General features: G+C 57.1%; 1 protein-coding gene across 7 annotated transcripts in view; it reads right to left on the bottom strand.

Annotated features, from left to right (window-relative positions):
• Positions 1-27125, bottom strand: part of NOL4L (nucleolar protein 4 like) — a 125270-nt gene that overhangs the window by 7234 nt on the left and 90911 nt on the right. For 4 of the 7 annotated variants that reach the window (XM_033094632.1, XM_033094633.1, XM_033094638.1 and 1 more), the window contains 6 exons: positions 21135-21276; positions 5098-5375; positions 2703-2888; positions 2435-2626; positions 2090-2212; positions 1480-1681 (listed from right to left, as the gene is read on the bottom strand). In XM_033094632.1, the coding sequence (XP_032950523.1) occupies positions 1480-1681; positions 2090-2212; positions 2435-2626; positions 2703-2888; positions 5098-5375; positions 21135-21276 (1123 nt within the window). Of the gene's footprint in view, positions 1-1479; positions 1682-2089; positions 2213-2434; positions 2627-2702; positions 2889-5097; positions 5376-21134; positions 21277-21564; positions 21588-21818; positions 22000-25791; positions 25905-27125 lie in introns of those variants that run through there. The other 3 variants (XM_033094637.1, XM_033094636.1, XM_033094634.1) reach the window with 3 other exon arrangements.

Genomic DNA, 27125 nt, shown 5'->3' with positions numbered 1-27125 from the left:
GCCTGCAGCCTGCAAAGGACTGGGCCCCAGACGCCCCAGGTATAATAGGGCTTCTAACCTTCCTGTCCTGGGACCTGTCTTCAGATACACATTTACAGGGTCCACACTCAGGACTGTCAGATGGCTTTTCTTTCTGGAAGGAAAGCAGCCCGCCTGGGAGAGCCATTCCACCCCTCGCTGCAGCCAGCCACCCTGGCCTGTTTCAGGGATTAGGGCCAAACAGCCTCTTATTTTAAGTTAAGAGGCATTAGGGAGGGATGAGCAGTTAAGCCCAGGCAGAATCTTCCAGGGACTTGCACATTCTTCCTGGGGGTGGGCAGGTGAGTGGAAGGCGCCTGGGCTTTCTGCCACGAGCAGGGACCAGTCCCCTGCTCACTGCCCAGGGACACCCAGGGTTCTCCTGCAGTCAAGGGCTTGAGAGGAGTTCTCAGCCATGTTAAGCCAAGACCTAGAACCAGGGTTCCCTGGCCCGTGGGCGGCACCCTTCTCCAACCTAGTCCTCAAGCAGCATCTCGGTTTCACCTTCAGCTCTTCCCCTCCCCCTAACCTTTGAGGGACCCGAAAGTACACTGCTTCTGCCTCTTGCCCTCCGCGTTCAAATCTCACAAGGGCAGACAGCACAATTCACAGCCTCCATTGCTCAAAACCTATCAGTGCACAGAGAACAAAAGCCTGGCCGAAGAGGCCCTGAGATGACTCCTGCCATCCTTGCCATCCCGAGGCCACTAGGATGCTTCCACCAGAGGGATCCGCTCTTCCCCTGCCACATCCACACCCACCCCAGCCCCCGTGTGAATGGGCCTGAGGTCCCCGCTCAGGGCATCACCTGACTCCATGAGGAGGTTTCTATCTTTCTAGGGACTGTTTCTCCAATACTGGTCTATGTCCTGTTGGCATCAGAGTTGCCTAGGAAGAGTTACAGGGAGCATCTGAGGAATCACGGCCCCAGGTGACCTTGAAGGGGCCAGGGCCGTGGCCCGACACCCAACTGAAAGAACTGTCATCTCACAAGTGAGGTCCTGAGCTGAGGCCTGGATAGGGAGGTGACCTACCTGAAGCCACTTGGCAGGCCAGCCAGGCTGCAGCAGAACTGGGCCAGGCCTGGGCCAAACCTTGGCTCCGCCACTGTGTCACTGGGCCTTGGTCAGCGTGGGTAAATGGGAGTGTGGTGGGTGTGAAGAGGACCCAGCTCGGGTAAAGAGCAGGGCCTGGCTGGACTCTGGGCTCACAGGGGCCTTGAAGGGGAGGGGAACCAGAGAGAGGTCCGGCAGTGCAACAAATGAAGATGCCTCCTTGGAGACGAGACAGGAGAGAGTTGGCTTTTTGTTTTAATCAGTTGAAGTCTTGTTTTCCAGTTTAAGGACTGGTTAAGATTATGAGGTGGGAAGGGTCCCTATACCATGAAGGAGTCACTTTAGCCCCTTCCCAAGGCTGCAGTGTAGACCAGCCGGGTGCTGAACAGGGAGCCAGCGCACTCACCATTACTGTGATTTCCTGTTTGCAGGGAGGCAGGGGGCTGCAGGTTGCTGCCCAAGGCCCCGTAACCACGGTAACTGTAGTTGAGGCCGCCGTTGACATACACAGGGTCCTGGGAGTAGGAGGAGGCTGGCAGTGAGTAGGTGGAGTGGGTGATGGCTGCGGTGTCACGAGAGTGCTGCTTGTCCAGGGCTATGGGCTCGTCCTGCAGTGGGGAGGGAGGTGCTAGGGAACCAAAGGGGCAGCAAGGCCCAACCACTGTCCCTGGACGAAGGCTGCAGGACTCTGCTCCCGCTCCCTGCTCGCCTCCCCCCCGGGCCCAGCTCTGCTCATCTCTCTGCTGGGCAGATTTGATCTGTTCCTGCCCGACCCAGAACCCTTCCCGAGTCCCGAGTCCTTGGGCTGAAGCCTAGATGCTCTTCCTGGGTCTGCAGGGCCTTGGCGACCAGGCCCCTCCTCCGCCCACCCCATCACCCTTGCCCCCTCGGTAGCTCCACCACCCTCAGGACTGCTCTCCCTGCTCCCTCTGCACATCGGGCTCCAGTGGCTGTGGAATGACTGATGTCCACCTGCCCGGGAGCGACTGTCGCAGCGGCCTGCAGGGAGCAGGTACCTGCGAGGACTGGTAGATCTCTAGGCGCATCCTTTTGGCTGCTTTCCTTGTCTCGCTCTCACAGGCGGCTGCCAGGATGTTTTCTGCCATGGCCGAGGTCAGGTGGGGAGGCGTGGGTCTGGTCTGCAAGTGAATGGGGACAGAGCAGTGTTGGGCTTACAGAGACCCTGCCTTAGTGGTGGGTGGTGCAGGGCTGGGGTTTGGGCTCTGGCGCGTCATCTGTGGAGCTGTGACATCTTTCTGGGCCTCAGTTCCCGCCTCGGTGCCAGTTTCCGGGGCTTGGGGAGCATGATGGGTCAAGTGTCTGGCAGAGGTCAGTGGCAGTGCTGCAGGGCAAGGGCTCACCATCTCCATGCCGTTCTTCTTCATGCGCCGGCAGGACTTGAGGTACGTGCGAATGCGCTTGCGGGCCCGCTCCTGGAACTCGGGGAACTGCCGGCTGCAGGACTCGATGATGGCCTGGATCTTCTCCTTGGGCTGCTTGGAGATGGGCACCATGCGGTCCAGGTTCTCGTCCACAAAGAGACGCACGAACATCTGCGGGAGACACAGGCTGTGGGAAGGGCTGGGCCTGGCTGCAGCCCCGCCCGGCCCCGCGCCTGCGGGTGCTCACGTTGAATGCCTTCAGGCGCTCGGGGTCCACGCCCTCAGAGTCGTTCATCTTGTCATTATCCTCGTGGTCGTCATGCTCATCGTCCTCGTCATCTGCCGGGGGAGCCCGGCCCACAGTCAGGTCCTCAGGGCAGCCGCTGACCTCGGTCTTGATGGAGTCATAGCTCCCCGAGCTGTAGGGGGGGGACTGAGAGAAGGCAGGGGTCAGGCCAGGTCCGCTCGTGGCCTCTGACAGGCCCTGTGAGCAGGGGAACCAGGATGAGCCACAGCTGCAAGGCCCCACGCGGGTCCCCTTCTCTCCCCACTCCCTTCATCTGTGAGACGGGGACAGCAGTGCTGCCGTCCCCTCCCCGGGCAGCTGCAGGAAGGACTGCGCACCACAGCACACGCAGAGGCCTGGCGCCTGAGTGGAGGTGGTTTACTCAGCAGCAAGCCCACACCACGCGAGGGAAAAGCAGACACGGAAGGCGTTCCCACTGCCAGCCAGCCTCTCCTGGTTGTGCCCAGATCTCTTCTGGCTTCAGGGGTCTCCTCCCTGATCCCCAAAGGACTACAACCCTGAGTTGATGACCGAGCTGTCACAAAAACAGCAAGGGTGGTGTCTGTTGGGGAGGAGGAACAGATGGCTGGGAGAGGGAACCAGCCAAGGTGACAGGTCCATTAGGCAAAGTGCATTCCCAAAGCTCCCGATCTGGGGTTCTCCTGTCTGCCACTGTCCACAGGGAGACATCATGAGCCCCAGGGTGTCGAAAGGGGAGCAAGGAACCAGGTGCAAGCCACCGGGCATTCATCCCCTCTTACAGCAGAGAAGGGACCCAGCCCTTCACTTCCACCCACACCACCCCCATCTAGAATACACTCCCCATTCTTCTCCCCCCCCCCCCGTTTTCTCCATCTTTTTCACCCTCTACAGCTCCTACCCCCTGACCCCGGCCCCAGCCCCTGCCCTGAACAGGCTCCGTGAGGCCCGCTGTCATTTGCCTTTTAGAAAGTTTGCATCTTTGGTAAGTCCTGACTTCACTCACTGGGATCCTGACTAGCAGTGTCCTGGAAACGTGGTCCCTGCCCTCAAGGAGGTGGGCATCTAGCAGGTGGTCAAGTCCAGGAAACAAACAGCTACAGGGTGAGACCCTGCAATGTGGTCACGTGGTGGCCCGGAAAGGGATCACAGCTCTTGCTGACGAACCAATGGAAATAGACACTGAATGGCGCCCTGACCCAAAGCAGCTGCCACCACCAGGCTTCCCTGTGACACGTCAGCAGGGATCAGCCTCCCCAGGGCCTCTTGCCGCCTCATGCAGGCTTGGAACAGAGAGTCAAAAGACCACCTGTGCAAGTCATACTTGCAAGCTGCTCCTTAGCCAATCCTCTGCCAGCAGCAGAGGAAACAGAGAAACTGTAAGATGCCAGCTGTTGGTGGCATTCGTGCTCCCATCTCACTTCCTCGGCCCACACATGTGGCCATGGTGGCAAACTCTCCCTTTCCAGCTCTTTGCTCACTGTGGACAGCAACTATGCCTGTTCCTTGAACTCAGTCAAAGAGGGAAAGGCTATGCTTTGGCCAGTACCTACTCCATGGCCTAAGCTCAGACACAGACAACTGAACACCCAGCCATTTGTACAGAACTTTCCCATGAGATGCCATCAGAGGCGAGCAGTGGCCCCCACCCCATCCCCCGGCACAAGAGAAAATAGGTTGAGGGAGAGGAAGGAACCTGTGCAGGGGCACACGGCTGGAGCCCAGGCACGTAGGGCTCTAGGGAGGCACCTCTGGCCCCCGCCCTGGCAGGAGCAAATGCCCCCAGGGGAGCGCATGTGCTCAGTGCTGCACTGCAGGAAACCTCAGTGGCCCGGAGACAGCTTGCAGAAGTATGAGAGGAGGCCCCAGACAGTAGGGGGAGTGCCAAATGGTGGGGACACCTGCCGTGCCCACCTTCTCTCACCCCCCATCGGCCTGGCCTATTTACATCCCTTGGGCCACAAACAAAGGCCGTACCCCTCTTCTGCATCATCTGTAAAATGCAGAGTAGCCACAAAACGTGAGGCCTTGGGCCTGTGTGCTGGATGTGGCCACTTGCTGTTATTCACAGCAGACTGTCCTGGGTGTGGAGAGGGACAGACCACACCTCACCCACCACCTCTTCCACGGCCTCAGCCATCAACCCCACTTCACAGATGGGCACGCAGGCTCAGAGCAGTGAGGGCCTTGCTGAGGTCGCACAGAGTGGTCTCCCGTTCCAGAGCCTCCCCAGGAAAATGATGGCAGAGGCGCCACGGCCACCACCCTGACTCGGCGTCAACCCTGGGCACATCTAGTTTCATTTCAGCCTTGCACACCCCTACGTGTCCAGGAAGAAACAGGCTCAGGTGGGCCCGTGGCCCGCAGCCCCACACACCTCAGGGGTGGTCTTCACCCCGTACTTGACGCGGCTCCGCAATCCATCAGCGCTGCAGCCGTCTGAGGGGTAGGAGGGCGTGCCGAGCACCGTGCCTGGCGGCAGCTTATCACACAGGTTGATGGGCTGGTCCTCAGCGGTGGCCGTGAAGTCCATGGGGGCCACAGCGCCGTTGCCATTCATCTCGGGGAAGGCGGGGTCACCCTGCGTGCTGCTCGATGTGGACGGGTTCAGGGTGGAGGAGCCATTGCCGCTGCCACTCTCAGAGGAGGAGTCGTCTGAAACAAGAGGCCTGGGTGTGAGACCCCACCCCAGCATGTACTGTCCCCTAATACTCCCTGTAGTATCGTGGCCACGGCAGCCACAGGGAGGACGTGTCCCGTGTTATCCTCACAAGCACCCCTGGCTGGAAGTGAGCATAGCTGCCCCTCTTAGAGGCTCCAAGAGGCCAGCCCTGCTCCAACCCGAGGTGAGGGTAGGGTCCCTCTGCCACAAACTGAGGCCTGAGGCCACTGGGTCCAGAGTGGCCACAGAGTGTGCAGGGTGCGGTGGTCTCCTGTACTCCACACCCACAAACGCCACATCCAGGCTCACGGGAGGCCCAGCTTCAAGGGCCTGGAAGTGAGTGGATTCGACCTCAAGTCTGACCAGACTGCTGACTGCCAGAGGTCCTTGGACACCCCCAGAAGCTGCTTGGGGCCTGGCCAGTGCCCCCTTCTTCCTCCAGCTCACTGCAACCTTGCCCCTTCACACCCTCTTCCCATTTCTGTTTTTGCCCGAGGAAGGGATGGCTCCCTTATAACCCCGCCAGTTACCCACTCCCTCACTGCAAGCAGGCCCAGCCCAACCCCGGCAGCCTAAGAGCATCCCCCAGGTCTGCTGTCTGTGCATAACCCAGGAACCTTGGATACCCGGAGACAGGGCTGCAGGGTCTGGGGTATGCATCCCCTGCACCTCAATGGGCCATCCCTGCTTTCATGAGGTGACAGCTCAACAAAGCTCTGCCAAGGGCGCCCCCTGCTGCAGAGAGCATAGCATTGCCTACGGGATGCAGGGGAACAAACTTTAACTGGTGGGCCAGACATTTTCAGATAAATTCCAGGCCCTTCTGCCCCACCCAGCCTCCTGCTTGAGCACCTGAGACGGCAGAGACCGAGGCTACACTTGAGCTCCCGGGTCACTGTCAGGTGAGTACCATGTGGTTCCTGTGCGGGCTCTGCACCTGCACCCAGAGCGGGTAGGGGAGGGGCGGGCACAGTGAGCCGTCCTCCCCCCCTCCCCCAGTCGCAGCCAGGGTCGGGCAGGACCCCACCCCCACCCTCTCAGCGGCAGATTATAAAGATTTAGTCCCTGGTGCTGGGCACTGGGCACGCGCGCCTCCAGAGCGTCCCCATGGCGACCGAGCGGCTCAACAGCCCCAACCAATCGCTGGCTGGCTGGGGGCGGGGCCGGGCTGCCCATCAAGCAGCCGGGGCCCTGGTCAGAGGGGGATGGGAAAGGCCTAGGCGCAGTGGCACCCCTCCCCCTTGGCTACCGCAGGTCCCCTGGGCTAGGGTGTACCCCCCTCCTCTGGGCAGCCACGGATCTTCCATCCTTCTGCAGGGCAGCTCAAGTCTCTGCTCAAAGCCTCCCCCACCGCTCCCCGCTCACTCAGCTATACCCCAGAGTCTCCAGGCCTGCGGTCTTGCTACTTCTGGGACCACACTGCCCCTCCCCTCCTCCTTCATCACAGATGGGTCTGGTTTTCTTCTTGCAGTATCTCCAGCACCAATCTAGATGTTTGTGGAATTCACAAATTACCCAGCAGTATTTACTGAGCACCTACTGTGTGTTGACCCTGTCTGTCTCTGCTAGGAAACAAAGTAGTGACTACAACATATAAAGTAAATGGGCCACCAACTACCCTCCAACTTGCAGACCACACCCATGCCCTCCACCCACCCAGTCCAGCCTCCTTAGCTGTCCTCCCTCTTCAGCACCCCAGCTCCCCTCCATAGTGCACGTTTCCACCCCACTCTTTTCCAGCACTGGCCTAATCATCCCTGCTCTGGTTCCATAACCCTCCTCTTCCCCACGGCCTGCTGAATAGAGTCGACTCCTGCCCAGTGTGTTCCAGGTCCAATGCAGCCTCCCCCCAGCTCAGGTCCCACTATACTGGCCACCCAGACCTCACATCTCCAGACCTTGCTTGGGCTCTGCTGTCTGCCTGCCACGTTGCTTCCAGCTCAGTAAATTGTCAGTCCACCTACCAGGCCTGGCTCGGAGCTGTCTCCTCAGAGCGGCCTCCTTCCTCTTCTGTCCCCAGAAAGGTGGGACTCAGTCCTGCCTGGTGTCTTTCCCACCAAGGGATCCTTCGTGCTTCCTTCTCCTGGCCCAGGGGTGATCCTGAGAGCTGCCCACCTCCCACCAGGGCAGAGCCTATTGCCCACAAGGCCCCCACACCCGAGGGTCAGGAGCCTCTCTGCCAGGCCAGGGAGTTGGAAGGCAAGGATGGATACCTACACTGGCCACCGTCTGAGCTCCTCTGAGCTCTGGCAGGGGCCCACCTGTTTGATCTGGGAAGGCCTTGTCTCCCTCCTCTGGAAGGAAGGCTTGCTAGGAGGGTCAACAGGCACACAGAGAGCCGTCCCTGCTGCATGGCCGTCCCTGCTGCATGGCCGTGAGGCCCACGGCCCCCTGCGGTGCCACACCCTGCACACCCAGAGGCAGCACCCCAACCACCGGCCTCCCCAACCAGGTTTTCTTCCGGGAGTATGGACCCCTTGCCCTATGCTTCCTCAGGTGTGAGCATGGAGGAAACTCAGGTATTATGAGGAGACACAGGCAGGCGCTCCTGGCTCGGGAGCCTGGGGTGGCGGCTCAGACTCTCGAGCTGCCAACGCCCTTGCCCCAAGGCTGTGGACTTGGGCTGCCCAGCCAGGGAGCCTCAGGTGCTGGCTCCAGCTGGTACCCCCCTCCCACCACTCAGATGCCACCCCAGTCTGGTAAGGGAAGTGGCTGCCCAGACCTCATGTGGCCACCCATTCCAAGTTTTTAGAAGAAACTGGAAATCTGCAACATAAATATCCACACTTTAAAATACTGGTGACTGACTGACATTGTTTACATTTTGAAAAACTGCCACATAAATGGGTAAACAAAACTTGGTCTATCTATGCAACAGAACATTATTCAGCCATAAAAAGGAATGAAATTCTGACACATGTTACAACATAGGTAAACTCTGAAAACATTATGCTAAGTGAAATAAGCCAGATACAACAGGACAAACACTGAATGAGTCCATTTATATGCAGTATCTAGATAGACACATTCATAGACACAGAAAATATATTAGGGGTTACTGGGGCTGGAAGGAGGGGGCATGGGAGTTAGTACTTAACAGATACAGAGATTTCATTCAGAGTGATTCAAACTCTACAGTAAGTCCTCACTTAAAGTCATGATATGTTCTTGGAAACTACTACTTTAAGTGAAATGACGTATAAGGAAACCAACTTTACCAGAGACTGATTAATAAAAGTTAAGCTCCTATGGCATATTTTTGGTCACAAAAACATCACCAAACTTCTAAATAAAGACCCAAAAACACTTCTAATATTAAACACTGAAATCAGTGTGAACTATATGTACACTTAAGAAAGATTAATAAAAATGAGAATTATTTTCCAACATGCTTATTCCAGTTCAGGTCATGGGTGGCTGGAGCAAACCCATGGAACCCCATGCAAACTCCACACAGACAGTGGCCCCGACTGGGAATCAATTTTTTCTCATCAATATTATAACGAAATGACGTTGAATAAAATGGGAGAACATTATTCGAAGACCTGCAGTATTCTGGAAATAATGGTGCTGGTTGCACATTGTCAGTGTACTTAATGCATGCTTAAAAATGGTACAAACTGCAAATGTTGTTTTACATATTTTACCACAAAAAAAAAAATCCCCCCAAAACAAACCAAAAAATACGTTGAGCTGGCCGGTGGGCCCCAGTTCACAAGCTCTAATTCCTCCCATCTCATTTACCCATAGGCCAGGCCTCTCCCACCTCCACACCACACCACAGCCAGCGGCAGGAAGAGCCAGCCACACACACAGCCCATGTCCAAGGGACGAGAGAGCAGAGCCTGTGCTCCCCAGTCATGCTGCTCGGGCCCCGCAAGCCAGCAAGCTCACCACCTGCCTGCACGGCCCGCCCTGCGCCTCCTGCTCATGGCTGCTCACAACTTCTCTTTTTGCCAACTGGCAGAATTCAGAGGGGCTGTGGAGTGGGATAGACATGGGCTATGTCTCCTTGAAGATGCCACTTCACCTCCTGGAGCCTCAGTTTCCTCTCAAAATGGGTGTCATATCAGTAAAATAGGATTTATAAGGTGTAGACAATATCTGGTATAGAGAGTAGACACTAAAAAAAAAAATGTCGGTTCCCTTCACCTCATACTTTCCCACTTCGTAACGCACCTACTTCCACACGTGTCATTTAGACTGGAGCATGGGCTTTTAGGGGCCCCTCAGAGCTGGCACCAAATCTGAGGTGGGCACAGTGAGGACAGGAGGGAGAGAACTGCACCTGGAAGGTGCTGTTTCCACCTTTGTCCCTTCCTTTCTTGAACACCTACTGGGTGTCCAGCCCACATAGGGCACTGGGGACACTGGTGAAAAGATGAGGGTGGCCACCGTCCTGGGGGCTCCATGCTCTAGCAAGCAAGAAACCAAACACAGGAGTTCTAGAGGAGACTGAGCTCTGAAAAGAGCATTCATCCCTCCATCCCCAACTCCAGCTGCGATCCTGGGCCTTTGCACTTGCTGTTCCCTCTTCTGACACCCTGTCCCTAGCTCTCTCAGGCACATTCCCTCCCCTCCAGGTCTTTGCTTATAGGTCACCTTCTCGGTAAGCCCTCCCCTGCCCACCCCTTACCCCCACTCTAACAATATAGACTCCTTTACCCATTTTTTCCAGAGAATTTATCACCTTCTTACACATTATGTCTACGACCAGACCCAAGGTTGGCAGGGCTGTACTGGGTGGGCCCAGGTTGGTCCTACCTCTGCAGAAACCATGTCCCTCCATCTGGTAAGGGATCCCTCGTCTTCCAGGTGAGTACGTGCCCCAGGCCTGGCTACGCGGTGCAGCCCACCACAGCGATCAGTGACAGGTCAATCTGGATGCAGAAAAGTCAGTCCTAGGGCTTCTGCTGAAGTGACTGGAAAGAAGTACTGTCCCCCTCGGGGCTGAGCTCACTTGGCAGGGAGGCCCATGCCTGCAAGGCAGGGCTAACAGGTTGGCATGGACGAATCCCCCAAACCCATCTGTGCCTAAAGCCAAAGAAGGCCCTAGACTGTTCGGTTGTGGGAACCAATAATTCCCTTACTGCTGAAGCTAGTCAAGGGTGGGTTTGTGTCACATGTGTCTGGTTTGGCCCTCCCCCTTACCCCTTCAGGGGCCGAGGGACTGGAGCTCAAGCTGGCTGTCTCCTTACTTCAGCCCAAGACAACCTCAGACTGAGTCCAAAGGTGGCTGGTACCTCCAGGAGGGGCTGGCTGCAAGGCCCTCCCCTAGCGCCTAGCACAGAACCCAGCCCAGAGAGCTCACCTGTCACTGTTTGGGGGACAGAAGGTACAGAGAAAAGTGTCAGCATCCCAGGCTGAGCAAGCTGGGTTCCGATCCATTCCTAATTCTTTCCTCCTCCCAACGCCCTCCAAAAAAAAGTGATTTAAGAGAGACACACACACATATACCCAAACCTATGCCCCAATGAGATGAGGCAGCCCAGGCAGGGGGCAGGTGCGGGGCCTTGCTGCCTCTCGACCTTGGGCACAGCCGCCTCCTTGGCAACTCTTATCTGCAGTCCAGGGAGTTGCCGCTGACGCCCTGCTGGGCTCTGACACTTTATGACCCTGTGAAAGAACCCAGCTGGCCCCACAGGTACCGAGGTCCTGGAATATGGGGCGGAGGAGCTGGGCCTTCAGGGGTGCAGGCCTCCAGCTTCAGGGCTTTTGGGCAGGCGCGTGTTCCGGTGAAACCTGCCCCAGACCTGGAGCTCAAGGTGACCCTCTTGTCCCCAGCTGTACTGCTGTGCCTGGAGGCCCCTCCAGGACGGGCACCCCACCCAAGGCCAGCCTGCTGGAGCCCAGAACACTGCCAGCAGGACAAGACTGCCCCCAACCTGTGACAGTGTGAGCCAGAGAGAGACGGGTGCACTGAGGGGTCGCAGGGAAGCAGCTGGGGAATGCACCCCTTCTGAACATTTCCATAAAACCAGGCCTCCCCAGCTCTGATCTGGGCAGGACGCAGAGCCCACCACCTGTGCCCGGAATGCCTACGGGCAGGGAAGGACGGCCGTGCCCATCCATTTAACGTGGCGCAATGTGCTGCTATTCAAATGGGGGAATTAGTGATGAATGGGGGAAATTGTTCCTCTCTCTGTCCCGTCTCCAGAAGGAGACAAAAACCCCTTTTACCTCAGCAAACAATGCCCTTATGTGGGCGCCAGTGCCCCGCAGCCCGCACAAGCCCGGCTCTGTGCAAGCTGCCAATCGCCACACCGGGCTCTGGGGCCACAACCAGTGGCACCCTCTCCCAGTGGGCGACCCACGCTGGCTCCCAAGGCAGGCTAGGGAAAGGCGGGACGGTCTGCCATCCCTGAGACCGCGCACGGGCCAGGCATATGGCCGCACCAGCCCAGCAGGCCCAGTGCAGACTGCCTTCCGTGGGCAGAGGTTCGGCTGCTGGAGGCAATGCCTCCCTCCTTCGTGATCTGTCACCACAGCAGCCAGGCAGGGGAGAAAGGAGGAGCCAGGCAGGGGAGAGCAGGGGGCATCAATAATTCACACACAAAAGAGAAGGGTGGGGGGGAGTGCAGAGTGCTGGAGCCAGCAGCCCCACCGTGGGCTGGGGAGGCGTGGACACCAGGCAGCGGCTGGATGTCTGAAGAACCAGCCTCTTCCTCTTCCCTCAGCCACTGTGGCTTTGGGCACTGACTCTGCTCTGAATTTGGGGTGTGCACCTCACAGGGCTGGCCACCCGTCTGCTTTGACAAAGGCCAGTGGCCTGGGCCGTGTTTACATGATACAGTTCCCGGGAGCACTAGGCTCCTGGCTGGCTACCCTGCTCTTCCTCCCGGAGGGAAGGGGGAGGGCCCGGGGTCAAATGGGAGCCACTGAGGAGCTGGGTGACGCAGTGCCACTGGGATCCCACCATCCTGGGTGGGGCGATCACACTGGGCGCTTGCCCCAACATCTGGCTGCCCCTCCTGCACACCCCGCTCCATCCCTGAGGTTCCAAGGGCTCCACTAGCCTAATGCCACCAGCCCAGGGACGCCGTCAGCACCTCTGCTCCACAGCACCCACCTTCCTGCCTGACTTTTTGTGACTCATTTCTTAAACAGGTGCCGGCACCTGGGACTCAGAGTCTAGAGCAGCACCAGCGAATGGGAACCGAGGGAATTTTCAATTGCCTAGTAGCCACATTTAAAAAAGGGAAAAACATGTGGAATGAATTTTAATAACCTATTTTATTTAACTCAATATATCCAAAATATCATTTCAACAAGTCATCAGTACTGTGTTAAAACAGGTATTTTACATTCTCTTTTCATACTAACTCTGAAACTCTGTGTGCATTTTACACATACTGTAGCACGTCTCAGTTTGCATGAGCCCTTTTCAATAGCCATCTGTGGCTACCATATTAGCCAGAACAGACCTAGATTTCCATGACTTTTCCCTAAAACTGAAATCATTTCTCTCAGTGTAGGGACCCTGGGGTGCTGGCCCCTAAAGAGATGCCCAAGCTGAAGAGGGAGAAGAGTTCAGGTCTTGGGACAGGTGGCCAGAGCAGGGTCGGCGGCGGGGCACTGGGATGGGTGCCTAATTCGGTGGGGTGCACATCCAGTCTGTGTAGGCACCCAGCATACTCCTCACCCCTGATCTGTACAACCACCCCTGCAGCAGGCATCAGAGAGGAACCTGCGACTCCCAGAGGGAAGTCACTGGCCATCGCACAGAGTGAACAGCAGAGTCCAGATGAGCCCCAGTGCTGCCTGACTCACCCCTGGTGCTCTTTCTTCTCTAGGCCTCAGTTTACCCATCTGTACTATGTCCCCACCCATCACTGCCCCCCTTCTTGCAGCACCTCCCCCAACACACACTGGCCAAAAATGCCCAGGGGGAAACACTCCTAGTACTAAGCCTGGGCCTGTGTCTTCCCAGGTCCGACATTCTCCCTGGCCCCACCCTCTAGGCCAAGCATAGGCAGCAAGAGATAATGCCAATTCAATGTACGAAGCTTTAGCTGAGATGCCCACTGCACCCTCCCACCCCGAAACAAATCATGTGCTCTGAGAGCAAACAAAGCCACTTCAGGCAGCCATGTGTGAGTGATTCACGGGGCAGGGCCCTACCCCAGAGCCTGTGTGTGCGCGTGTGGCGTCTGAGGCCCTGGCAGCCCTCTCAGCCCGCCCGGAAGCAGTCTGGCTTCGGTGCACCCCAGTCCTTAGGTCAGAGTGATGACGCCAACGTGGCCCCGGTCACTTCCTGGTTCCTGGGAAAGCTGCCCTTGGCAGGCTCAGGGTGGCAATGCCTCTCCTGAACACCCCTCCCCCAGCCTCCTCCCCAGCAGAGCAGGGCCTCCTCCACAAAGGGTCAGTTAGCAGTTGGGGTCTACATGTGTCCTGGGCTGAGGGGCCCGGGGAGGGGCCGGGCTCTGACATCCCTGATAGTCCAGGCAATCTTCCAGGTGTGTGTGGGGGAGCCCCCCCCCCCACCTCTCAGGCCCTGGAGCTTGTCCTGCACTACCAGGCATCTGAGGGCCTCAAGGGGCCGACGACCCTGGCAGCCTGCACAAGGCCAGGCTGTGTGGGCCAGGCCGGCTCCTGGGATAAAGGGCTCTCTCGGTGCTGTCTCCCAGCCTCTCTCACTCTTCGGCGGCAGAAGGCCAGGACAGCCTAGCATTGTCTGTACTGCCTGCAGCCCAGCTGATGATGGACACTTTCCTGTGACCCGGGACGGCCAGGGTGGCCCATGGCCAATCCCCGGAAGGGCCTGGGCCCCAGTTCTCTGCTCCTGGGGGGAGGGGAGGGCAGGAGGCCACCGCCTCTCCATCCGGTGTGGATGTTTGGAGCCTTGAATAGGAGCAACAGCTCTTGTTCGAGAATGGGGGTGGGGGGGTGACCTGTAGCCAGTAAAGGAGGCCAGGATCTTCAGATTTAGGTGAGAGAAGGCTCAGGTTCAAAGCCTACTGCAGGAAAGTCCCTCAGAAGCCATCCCAGGGAAGCTATGATGAAGGGGCCACTATCCAACCCCCATGTGACAGTGACCAGGGCGGATACCCAACCACAAACATTGGGTCCGTGGGGACTCGCCATGGAACGCTACAGCCCCTGGTAAGGAGAGAACTGCTCTAACCACAGAAGTGAGCCCGTGGGAGGGTGGACACCATCCGCAGAAAACAATACAAGTCGAGCAGGCTCATGGGTAATGCGGGTGACCGTCTCTGAGCCCCAGGGGCCTGGCCCCAACTCCCACCCGCCCCTTCCCCACTAGCAGCATGGCCCCTGCCCGTTCCCGTGCATAAGCAGCTTCCACCCCTGGCTGAGGACACTCCTGTGGCTCCTTGGTGCCAGCACAGCGACTGTCCAGAGGACTTCTCTTTGGCTGCCTGCTGAGCTGCCTGCCAGCAGCAGAGCTTAGGATGGCTCTGAGCTTTGCACATCAAGGGACAGGGTCTTGGGGATTCGGGGTCCCACGACAGGCCCAGGCAAGTGTGGGTGGGGAGTGGGACGGGAACTCAGGAGAAACTAGGACAAGCTGTGCATGTCCAGGCCCTCCTAGCCCTACGACCTTTTCAGAGAAGTAAGGCTCTGGAGGGCTCAGAGCAGGGACACAGGGCACAGGTGTGAGTCTTGTGAAGAAAGCTGTGGTCAGAAGGAACCAAGAGAGACCTGAATGGACGCGGAGGCAGGAGTGTACCAAGGTGGGCAAGTAAGGGTCCCGAGAATCTGGGAGAGGGGAGAATCTGGGTCAAGGGAGGCGCCTGACCCAACTACAGCGCCGTAGCCTACGAATACCACCCGGCCACTGGCCCTTCAGCACAGCCCCTGGCACCAGCCTGCCCACCTCGGAGGAAACGATTTGTTGAGGCTTCCCCTGTACCAGGTGTGTGCTGAGCCCTGTCCACACATCGTCCAGCCCTCACCCACCTTCCAGTGAGGGGAAATGATTTGCCCCAGGCCACACAGTGAGAAGGAAGGGGAGGCAGGATCTGAGCCTGTGTGGGGACAGTGTGGCTGGAGCCTGCACACTTCTACTGGAGACCTACCCTGTGGAGACAGGGGTAAGGCACCTGGGAGAGAGGAGAGGATCCACCAGTGAAGAAAGGAGAGGCAGCACCATGTAAATACTGAGCCCTGGGCAAGCAAGTCACACACCTGCCTACTCCCCAGGTAACTGCCCTGCCCCCCAGTTTGCATTTCTGGGTAGTGGAGGGCCACACCCAAGGGCAGCAAGATCCATGAGGCAGGAAGCCTGGTCTTTCCACAAAGAGCTCCCAAGAACACATCAGGATTAACGATCGCAGTCACCCGGGCCCTGCTACAGGCAGAAGCCGGGGATCAGAGGGTGAACAACTTGCTTAAGCCCGCACTGAAGGAACAGGGTAGGCCAGGGCCTGCTGGGAGGTCCGCGGCAGAGTGCCAGGGGCCGCCTGCAGGGAGCCATGTCCCGTGGAGACCCCAGGCCCACAGAGGTGGCCTTACCTCTCTCCATCTTCCCACAACCCTTCCTTACCAGATGGCCTGGCTGTGACCTCCCTGCCCCATCTCTCCTGGTTGAAGCTGGGGGTCCTAGGGAGCTTCTGGAGACATGCGACATAGGAAACCCCCAACCCTAGCAGTCAGCATCTTCCTCCCATCCCAGCCTCCTCCTGACATGCTGCCCGAGCTTCCCGGCCGTGCCTCAGGCCTGCCCCATCTGCCTCCTCCACGAGGCTTTCACTGGGCCCCGTCTCTGCCCCTGGTTACTCAACAGCAATCTGTTGAGCACCTACTCTGTGGTAGGGGCTCGGGATTCCAGCCGGCGCACGGCCTTGCCCTTGGGGATGCTCCCTGGGGCACTGTAATAACACAAAAGGGGGACCTGAATGTCCTCCCCCACGAGTGGCCCAAATGCTGGCTCTAGAGTCAGAGACCCTTGTGGTCTGGGCAAGTTCCTTCTTCCTCGGTAGGAAAGGCATCGTCATAGCTCTGAGCTCAGTGTCACCAACCTGTCACCAGCTTGGGGCGGAGCACGCAGTGGGCTCAGGAATGGGGCCTCCAGTGACTAGACTGACTGAAAACTTTTAAAAATGCTATTTCAGTGACGGGGGAGGGGCAAACGACGTTACATGGGGAAAAGGTGGCTGCAACATTATATGATCCCATCTCTTTTTTTTAAGAAAATGAGACTATGATTATACACACAGAGAAGACTGAGAAAAATGTGTCCCAAATATTGGTATTTTTGATTTTTTTTTTCTCCTCTGTTTTTCCTAAATTTTCTACAATGAATGTAACCTTTGTGAAATAAGGGGCAAAATAAGACACATTTCTACAGATACCCCTTCTGCCCTCAAAAAGCTTATGGTCCAGCAGGGATACCATGTGCTGTGTGCCTGTCCCTCTCCAAACTGCACGCTCCTGAGACCGGCTTACCAACTTTGCGTGCCGTGACGGGCTCACTAGTCACGGCACAAGACTGACGAAGAGCCCTGAGAGAACCTAAGGCTTAAGCCAGGACCCTCAATGCCTTTGTTCAGCCTCACGACATGGTGATGGGCACTGGAGGGGCAGCAGGCAGGAAGTGCTGGTACCGTGTCCCTAAAAGGGGGGGGAAGCCCCAAGGCCCAGTGGGTCCTGAGGCCCGAGGCTGGAGGAGTGGTCTCATCTGAGAGGGGTAAACAAGAGATCCTGAAATGCCCCAGGACGCCACACAGCTCCTGCCCAGCAACTCCTGATGACCCTGCAGGAAGACAGAAGCAGGACCCTCAGCTCTTCCCTGGCGCTGGCTTCCTGTCTGCCCGGGAGGTGAGTAATGTCCGCTCTCCACCCCCATGCATCCCTTTTGGAGGCCAGGCCTCACATTTTCCGTTCAGGAAGGGGCAGAGCAAGAGGCCTGGTGAAGCACATCAAGGGGAAATGGAAGGCACGGGCCCTCGCCTTGCCCCGCCTACACGACCTGGACCCGGGCCTATCAGTGTATCTGGCAGCAGGAGGACTGCTGGCTCACCTGCCTGTGTGCCTGTCCTCCTTCACTTTTTCATTCACTCAAGAGACACTTCCCCCTTCCCCCGCCTGCTCTGGGCCAGGCCCTGTGCTGGGGTCCCGGCTCTCAGGGTGCTCATGGTATCTTGGGAAGAGATGGGCATCAGATAATCTGCTGATGGGCATAATTACAGACTGACAGGCTGTTCAGTCCCAAGGCAGCACCAGACTGCAGCGTCTCTGGACAAAGTCTCAACAGTTGGCTTCCCCCAGGTGGACTCTCTCCACCCCCAAAAGGCAGCCCTTTTGGACCAGAGTGTTTTTCCAGGCAAGTGTGATGAGACCAGCGTGCCATCTGGATTCAAAAGAAAGCCCAAAGCCTCAGCCACCTTAGTGGTGGGTCTGCAGGGGGCTGGGCTGTGTGTGAGCAGGAGGCCATGCAGGGACGGATCACTGGGCCCCTGAGAAGCGAGTGCGCTGAGTGTGTGGGGGAAGCCTCCTCTAGTCCCCAGGATCCTGTCTACCTTCTGGGGAAGAGGAACAGCTATTTATTGAGACCTGGTTCCTAGAACCTCACACACGGCCTTGACATCTGCCAAAGAGGAAAAGGGCAGCCTCAGCACCCATCCGGACTCTGGCCAGATCGCCCAAATTCGCTCCTCAGTTTCCTCCTGCGACATGGAACAAGAAGGAAGTGTGACCCACAGCAGTTACAGCCTGCAGCAAGGAAGTGCCTTGCAAGTGATGCTCCCTGCCTAACCGACGGCTATGATTTAGGGAACGGATCAGCAAAGAGATCTGTGAAGGGAAGCTTCCACAGGCAGCGGCAGGCTTGGGGGGGAAGCACAAGCTTGTTTCAGGGCAAGCACACTCCCACTGCTGGTTAACCTGGGAGACAAGTTAGGGCGAGCGGGTGCGGATGCTTGTTCCTGGTCTCAGCCCTGGGACCTGCCCTGCCAAGGCCCTGACTTCATTGCCTTTGCTAAAACAAGGGGGGGGGGGAGGAGGAGGAGGAGGAGGAAGGCAGCCCCAACACACCCACCAACGGGTGTGAATCTGTGCAAATTGCCTGGCTTCTTGAAATGCTTCTGGGCTGCATCACTGACCAGCAGCACAGCCTTGGGAGTACCCACACTTTCTGGCGAAAAGACCCAGGTGCTCAAATTGGGGGTGTCCCCAACAAGGGGTAAACTTATACCCCCTGTGGAAGGTGTGCTCAGGGGGCAGGTCTCAATAAATAGTTGTTCCTCTACTCATTCAGACCACACATATTCAGCAGGCTTCTCTAATGTGCCAGGCACGCAGCTAGTCACTGGGACAGAGCAGAAAGCAGGATCGGCGTGGTCCACGTCTCGCACAGCTCACAGTGAGGCCTCAGCCATCATCTTTCCAGCTTGACCCTTTCACGGAGGAATGAGGGCCAGACACCACACACTAAGCCACCCTGGGGGAAGCTTCTGGATGAAGACACATGAGCAGGGGATGGAAACCATGGAGGGCTGTGGCTGGGTGCAGAGTGCAGGGCCACCTAGAGCCCCGGCTTGACCTGCCTGCACCTAGTCCTTCGTTACCAACAGGGGACATGAGAACACCCGACAGCCCCTGCTGGTCTCCCACTGACTCACTGGTGGGAATGGGATCCCAGCCGGGTCTGCACTGTAAGCACCTTCAGAGAAGGGAGCTGGCTGCGTGCCACTGTGGGGGCTGGAGGGCTGGACGAGGACTCCAGGCTGGGTCTGTGCCCAGCCAAAAACCTTTGGGAACCCACCGCTCTGGTCAGACGAGGCAGTCATCAACAGAGCTGGGACCAGAAGGGGCAGCAGAGACCAGGCCAGCCAGCTGGGTGTGCTCAAGGCCTGCGACCCCCAGCACTGGGTCTAGGTTGGCCTCCGGCCAGCACATCAGCCCACAGCCTCCAGACACAGCCTCTGATTAAATAATTAAGTTGATGGTATCATGGCCGACACCATCCTCCCTGTCTCCAGCTCCGGCCGCCCGCCCTGATAAACACCCTTGTCCTGTCAGCAGGCCAGCCTGCCTCAGTGCCAGCACCCAGGGCCAGGAGGGGCCTGGGCAGCAGGGGGTGGGGGGATGCGTGCCTACGCCCAGGCTGGCTCCCCACTGGGACCGGCTCCCGTGGGACCAGCTGTAGGACATGCTGGCCCCACGGCCTCTGTGCTTTTCTCAGCTTCATCTTCATGACGAGCAGGCTGCTGGACAGCAGGGCAAAGATGCTGCGGAAGCCCCATGACCCCCATGGAAACACCTCCTTGGGTACCTGATCCTGGAATCACCAAATGTGCCCGGGAAGTGTCTCTGGCAGAGGTCATACCCCCAAACAGTGATTGCGAGCAACAATAACACAAGCCTTTTTTGAGAATGAGTTAGAGGAATATGGTTCCCATTCAGTCCTACTCCTCTGGGTTTTTCTAAAAAAATGTTCTGGATCCTTCGTGGGAAGGTGTAGTCAACACTCTCGGCTGGGCTCGCTGGCCCAGCCCTTGGTGTAGCCCTGGGTGTGGCCCTCAGCCGGCTCAGATGAGGGGTCAGCTGCTGGGCACGTCCCAGCCACAGCGCCCCCAGCAGCACGCGGCCGCTGCGGCCCCAGGTCCCCGCCCCGTGGGAACACTGGAAGCTCGCAGCACAAGGGGGTCCGGCCTCACGAGGCAGCAAGGCACAAAAGCCTTTTCTTTCCCGGCAGCCTCACACCCCACTCCTTGAAGAACCACCCCCTGGGCTCCCCAGCCCCTGGCCCAGCCACCCCAGCTGCCTCGAGGCTCGGTCTCCTCCCAGACAAAGCCAGATTCAGGCCTGCAAGGGCAGTGGCTCGAGGGCTCTGCCATGGAGATGAACTTTGACCCAAACTGCAAGGCTCCTACCCCTTATTTACTCTTTAAGGCTAACCCATTTCACAGAGTTAACATTACACCCCTTTTTAACCCTCACCTCCCTCTCACATTCCAGGCCCTAACCTTTGACCCCTTCTAATTGCCAGCTCTACACCCCAGTTCTCTTGACGCCTGGCTTGGCCCATCCTCTACTCCCAGTCACCTCCTCCCCAGAAAACAGAGCCTTGCCGGGACCTCTGACCATAGGTGCCACCCCAGGCCCATAACTGCACCTAACGGAGGCAGGCGCTGGAGCCCCAAGCCCAGTATTCCGGGCCTCCACGCGGGGGCTCTGGGGCAGACCTCTGGCATCTGACTCCTGACGCCAACTCTCCCACCCCAAAAAGGAAGTCTCTGTTCCCAGGAAGGCCGGAGGATGCTGCCTGGCAGGCCCTGGAGGGCGGTGGGGGCCAGTGTAGGAAGAGGCCAGACAGTTCCTCAGCCCGGGCCATGTATCACCCCAAGGGGCTGGGGGCAGACACACGCACAAGCACACTGCCTGCTCACTCACCAGGTGACAGGCAGGGACCCTGTCCCATAGCCTCACATCTGTGCTGCAGAAGCCCTGCTTTTGTTTTCACTGCTGGGCAGCTGTACTGTCCCAGGTCAGGCACACTGTTAACCTTCCCAGACCGAATCCTGGTAACTTTGAATCCGCATCACCAGACCATGAGGCTCAGGGCACATTAACCAGCATGACGCCTGTCAGGCTGCCATTCCCTGAGCGCTCCATCCACCTTATCTTTGGGAGGAATGACTTGGCTTCCCCAAAACCAGGAGCTAAGCCGTGGGGCCCATAGAGAGGCTGGGGGGCAGCTGTAAGCCTGGCCCAGATTCCCCCACGTTGGATTCCTAGGCCCCTGGTGTCTGGCGCAGCCCCTCCCCCACCAGCCACCCAAGGATACTCACCATCCTCTTGGCTGTGGAGATTCTGCGGGCTCCGCATCCTCTCGTCCTGGCTGGGACTCAGGCTGGAGGCCAGGTGTGGGTCAGCTGACATCCATGTGGAGTCGTTCATATCAAAATCTTCACTGCTCACAGAAGTTTCATCCTGATCAGGGACAAAGAAGGTGGGCTTTCAACAGGGAGAGGCTCTTGGCAGCCCCCAGGCAGCCTTGTGAGTGAACCCCAGGGCCCATGGGCATTTGGAAGTGCCCCAAAGGCCACAGGGAGCCCCCGAAACTTGCAGAGGGGGCTGGGTTGCTGCCTTGCCCCCTGTGGAAGTGGCTCAGGCTCTGGTTCCTGTCGGAAGCCAGGGCTGAGGGCCGGCGCTCTGTAATTGAACACAATTACGAGGTCTCACATCCTGCAGGGGCGGATGGCAGGGCCTGGCTCTTACCCTTGTGAGCCAAGGTTGAAACAAGCGCTGTAAACAAGGGCCACAGCTCCCCGCTCCCTGCCCACAGCCCAGGGAAGAGGGCTCACTGCACACAGGGCCAGGAGGCCAGAGTGGGGAGCAGGACATGCCCAGCACCTCCGGGGCCAAGCCGATCGCCCCACAGGCCTGCGGCCCTGACTCCCGTGGAGCATGCATGGAATTCCTTTCTCCACTCCCCCAGCCCAGAGGACATTTCTGTCTTCCTCCTTCCTAACCTTTGCTGTGCTTCAAAGATATGCTCTTGGGCAGCTTCCAGAGCTGAAAAGGCCAGCCCCAGAAGTGTAGAGAAGGAAGGGGGTGGGGCAGAAGAGGGTTCAGATCAGACCGCAAAGGGGGTTCGGCTCAAGGGCCTGGGGGGCCACCAGGGCCTTCCAAACAGCCGGAGGGCCTGCTGGAGAGGACCACGCCTGCCTCCTCTCCCCATGCTGGCTTCAGTCAGGGAGCCCTTGGCCAGTCATCCGGGAACCCCCGGGGCGGGGCCCCTTCAATCCAGCCCTCCAGCGGGAAGGGACCCCACCTCCTTCTGGCCCAGCCTCTTTCAGGAGCAGCAAGCAACTGTTTGGGAGCTGGCTGTAAAACGCAAGAAAGATGACCCAGCAGCTCCCACACGCTGGATCTCTGACTTTGCCCCCTCCCCTGTCCCCTCCAGCAAGAAACAATGGCCTCTGTGGGCCCCCAGTAAGGACCTCTGGCAGAGCACCCCCACCACCAAAGCCCCCACTCCAGGGCCCCCTTACAGACGTCTCTTTTATAGTGAGCAAACATACTTCAGTTTGAACTTTATTCTGTTGCTGTCCCTGAGGCAGACACATCTGCTCTCCAAGTGCTGGGGAACCAGCCATGGCTTAGCCTCCACTCCCTCCCCCACCATGCAGGGCTGGCAAGGAGTTTCCTGGAATTTACAGCTTCTGTGCAGCACAAGTGTGTACCCTCTGCGGCAGAATCCGGAGGACTTGAGCTGGGCCAGGATGCCAGCTTTGCCCAGCTCAAGGGTCCCCACAAGGCACACTCAGAGCCTCAGGGGACGGAGACCACGGGTCTTCATGCCCTCTCCCCACACACGCACACACGCACTCACTCTGCCTCCCTCCCACAGGCCACCCTGCTCCTTACACACAAGCACAGCCACCCACACTCTTCCTTGGGTGAAAACACGCTCACTCACACTCACTCAGTGTTCTCACACCCAGAGGGACACACATTCAAAAGGCTCTCTGCACAAAAGGTCCAAAGGGACAACAAAAATCTCCCCTATGCCAACTGCATAGACCCCCAGAGTGAGCAGGGAGGCTGGCAGGTGGGGGAGAAGGACCTTGGAGGAACAGAGACCATGTCGGCTCCGGAAGCCAGGACCAGGGGCATCCTTGCTTAGGCCCCTTGCTCCTTCCTGGCTGCCCAAGGGACACTGGTCAGGGTATAACCCGAAGTCATGGCTGAAGTAGGAAGGCCCTTTTCCTGGCTCTTGCGTATTGTTGAAACAGACTGAAAAGACTGAGCATTCTATTAACAGGTGGAAGCACCACCTACTGAAAATACGCAATCCATTCATTCAACAAGTATTTACTGAATATCTACTATGAGCCAAGCACCTTTCCAGGTGCTGGAAAATTCAGGTGTGGACAGGGCAGAATCCTGGCCTTACTGCCCACTTCACAGTGGGGAAGATGGACAATCAGCAGGAAAAACGCATAATGTTGGTGGTGATGACGGATACAAAGGAAAACAAAGCCTAATAAGAGAGGAGAGGGACCGGAAGGACTGTTTGCCCAGGTGGCTAAGGAGGGCCTCACTGGTCAGGGAACATGGGGCAGAAGCCCACAGGAAGTGAGGAAGGTAGCTGTGTGGGGGTCCCCATGGGGAGCGTTCCGGGCACCAGCACATGCCGGTGGGTTTGAGCAGCCAGGCCGCTGTGGTTGGGGTGGGTGAGCTAAGGGACATGTAGCCACCAGGAATGTCTCCTCCCAAGGTGCACATAACCTGGGGCAGGGATGTCTCTGGCTCAGAGAAAGCTCATGGATTGTTCCACTAAACACACAGGGTTCTCACTGAGGAGCAGAAAAAAGTCAGAGCTGCTAGGTGCAGCACTAAAGACTCCTACACTATAGCCTCAGCCGGCCAAGTTTAAAACAGTAACAGAAGCCAAAGTTTATCAGACACCAAGTGCTGCCTTGGCTCATCTCATCTCACCCTTACCACAAGCCCACCAGGCAGCTACAGTTATCAGCCCCACTCTACAGATGAGGAAACTGAGGCTCCAAGGGGTTAAGGCACTTGCCCAAGGTCATGAGCTAACAAGTGCAGAGCCAGATGTGTACAGTCCTAAGGGCCCAGACACACCCTGCTCATCTTTCCCCCTCACCTGGAATGCCCACACTACTGCGGTGCTCCATGACCCAAATTCCAAATACACATACCCCCTTCTCCACCAACTCCAGCTCAGTCTCCACCATTCCTCTTATACAATCTGCCTGTACCATTAACCCTGGCAGTTTTCAGGCACACAACCCTCAGTTGTAGCATGTCAACACACTATGGGTCTCTGCCCTGTCTTTTCCCAGAAAACCTTAAGTCCTTCCAAGAGTGGGGACCAGGCTGTATGTTCCCTGGACCCCCGACAAGGCCAGGGAGACTCACTGAATTGGCTGGCATGACACTGGTGTTTAATGACGATGTGGCATTAGTTTGACAATTAAGGACTCAGTCCCATTATGGAGACCATATGAAACCCGGACCCTGGCTGGCAGGCAGGCCAGCAGCAGTGAGCTGCCTAGCAAGGTCTCCCTCCGATAGCTTCCAGCCATCCCACGTAAAGCCTTGAGTTTCTTTGGCTCAGATCACTTAACTGTCCACCAAAATGACCCCCCGCCACCCCTCCCTGCTCTGACAGGTCCAATTGGTAAGAGGTGGGCTAAATTTTACCCTGACATTGCAATCACCTGATAATGAAGAGCACCCAGTGCCCACACACAAGGGCCTTTAGGGCAAGGGTCTTAGGAGATTTCCTTGCAACAGCCCCCACCCACCCCTCCGCAAAGCAGGCACCCATGTCAGACCTATCTCCAGATCTGGTACCTGCCCAGCTGCCCGCAGGCACCTTAGCGAGTGGCAGAGCTGGGATCAGAACCCAGGCAGTCTGCCCAGAGCCCAGAGCGCCACCACACCAAGAGGCTGCCTCACCATACTTCCTCCCTTCAAGCAAAAGAACCAGAGTCCTTAACAACAAAGTGCCTCAATATGAGACCCAAAGGGAACTCACGGGAGACGAAGCTATTTACACCCACCCCCCCAAGTGCTCACAAGCTCTCTTCAATGTGTCGATATACATTTATTGAGCATATACTATGTGCTGGCGTTGCACTAGGGACATAGATGACTACGGCAGGGTTCCTTTCCTCCAGGACCTTGTTATTTAGAGAAAGAGACCAGAGAAAATCCTGACCCACTATAAGCGTGGAGAGAGAAGGGGCTGTCGAACCCCCTCCCCAGTTACCTACTGATGCTCTCCCTCTCCCCAGCAAGTTTTCCCACGGCCCCCAGGGTTTTGCCACGGGTCCGTTTTGTGAGCGGTGATTCTAAAATTTTGACACGATTGCTACAGCAGTGTTTTTAAATGAGCCAAGTCCATTAAACCTAACTGGAAAGAAACACAAATTTCTAATCAAACTCAGTTTCCACACCTTCACTTCCAGGGTTGATATGGGAGTGAAGCCTTCTTAAGAACCCTTTGCAACTCACCTGCTGCAGTAGAGCCCCCAGCTGCAGAGGGTAGACTGTAACTGCACCCACTCACACCAAGGCACGGCTCCAGGAGCGGGCTAATTACACAGGCAATTACCAGCACACACAGTTCAGAGCCCATCAACAACTGTGCAGAGGGGGAAATACACCCAAGTCCGGAGAGACCTGCAGGAGGCAGCCAGTGCAGGTCTGCGAGTGGCAGGGCCTCAGGCCTATGCATCCACCTAGGATACTCCCCCGACTCACACAGAGATCCTAAGTCATAAGTCAGACACTCCTGCTTTTCCCTCCTGGAATCTCAAGGGAATTTGGCCTACTAATTTCTTTCTGTAAACAAACTGCAATGAAACTTTCATCAGAAAATAAAAGTGTGTACAATCCATTACTTCTGGGCCCCCTCCCTCCAGATCCCACGTGACTGGCCAGCCAGCGGCCCCTGGCTCCTCTTACCTCTGCCCTCGGATACCTTGAAGCCTGCAGCCCACATGTCAGTAAAGTCCATCATTTATTCGGCACCAAAGGACCTGAGCCATCGTGGTTCACAGGTGATACCGAGTTTCCCTGAAAATAGGACCTCGCCGGACCATCAGCTCTAATGCGTCTTTTGGAGCAAAAATTAATATAAGACCCGGTCTTATTTTACTGCAAGACCCGGTCTTACATAAAATCAGGTCTTACATTAATTTTTGCTCCAAAAGACGCATTAAAGCTGATGGTCCTGCTAGGTCTTATTTTCGGGGAAACATGGTAGATAGAGCCACCTGCCCTTCTGAAAAGGGAACTCAAGAGTGGGAGGGGGAAGGCGGGTAGCACCCAACCAGCCCCTGGGACACACCCCAACCTGGGCAGAAAGAGAGGAGCCTAAACCCTCCCTGCTCTTATCTGCAGTCCAAAATTCATGGGCAGGTTCAGTTTCTCTCCACTCAGGTTCTGAGGCCCTTCCTCCTCTGCAGGTAAACACCAACCACTGCCCAGCCCAGGAGGAGGAAAAAACGGGAGACCAGAGGGGAAACAGTGGAAACACACCTGTATCCATGGTGTGTAACTACGGGCAGGTGCTATCAGTAACCTGATTATTTTACAACTAGGGTCAATTTCTCGGGAACTGGGTTCCTGGTGCCTCTGAAGTTGAGCCATTTGCATCCTCCAGGACAGGGAACCTGGGGCGTGCCTCACACAACATTTTCCAGGCCTTTCCCCAGAGCTGTAACTCTATCTCTACCACTTGCTTTGAGGAAGAAAAGGGGGAGGATTTGCTGAGAATTTAGTGCAATTGTAAGCCATAAGCCCTGACCAGGAGCCTTGGGTATGTGTTGGGGAGGGGGGAGGGACGTGCGGGGGTGGGGGGGTGGGGGGGGTATTCTGGGATGGGCAGGAAACAGACCCCTCTCTGTCCAGCCCTTGTGCATCTATTTGATGAGAGGCTGAAGCTCCTGCTAGAAAGATCACCAGGCTAGAAAGTTGCCCCAGCACCAGCTCTACCTCAAGAAGGCAGGCACCAAGATGCAGAAAGGGAGCACCTCCTTCTGGAACACCTACAAGCCCTTCCAGGCCCTGGAAATTCTTCAGTGCGAGGCAATTCCTCCCCTTGTCTCCATGTCAGCGAGCATTATACACACAGCCTTCTGAGCATGCCAAGAAGGTACTGAACCGCATGTGACCCCAACTTAACCACTTCAGTTCATCAGATGGCTTATTAACAGAAGATGAAAACCCCCCAAGATCTAAAGCAAGCAGGGTTCAAATCCCTGTTGTGAAGGGACTGCACAAATGAAATCTTAGGG

The sequence above is a fragment of the Rhinolophus ferrumequinum genome, chromosome 23 (assembly GCF_004115265.2).
Source record: "Rhinolophus ferrumequinum isolate MPI-CBG mRhiFer1 chromosome 23, mRhiFer1_v1.p, whole genome shotgun sequence".
Lineage (NCBI taxonomy): Eukaryota > Metazoa > Chordata > Mammalia > Chiroptera > Rhinolophidae > Rhinolophus > Rhinolophus ferrumequinum.
The sequence above is the reverse complement of the archived record's forward strand: the minus strand, read 5'-3'. Positions and strand labels throughout refer to the sequence as shown.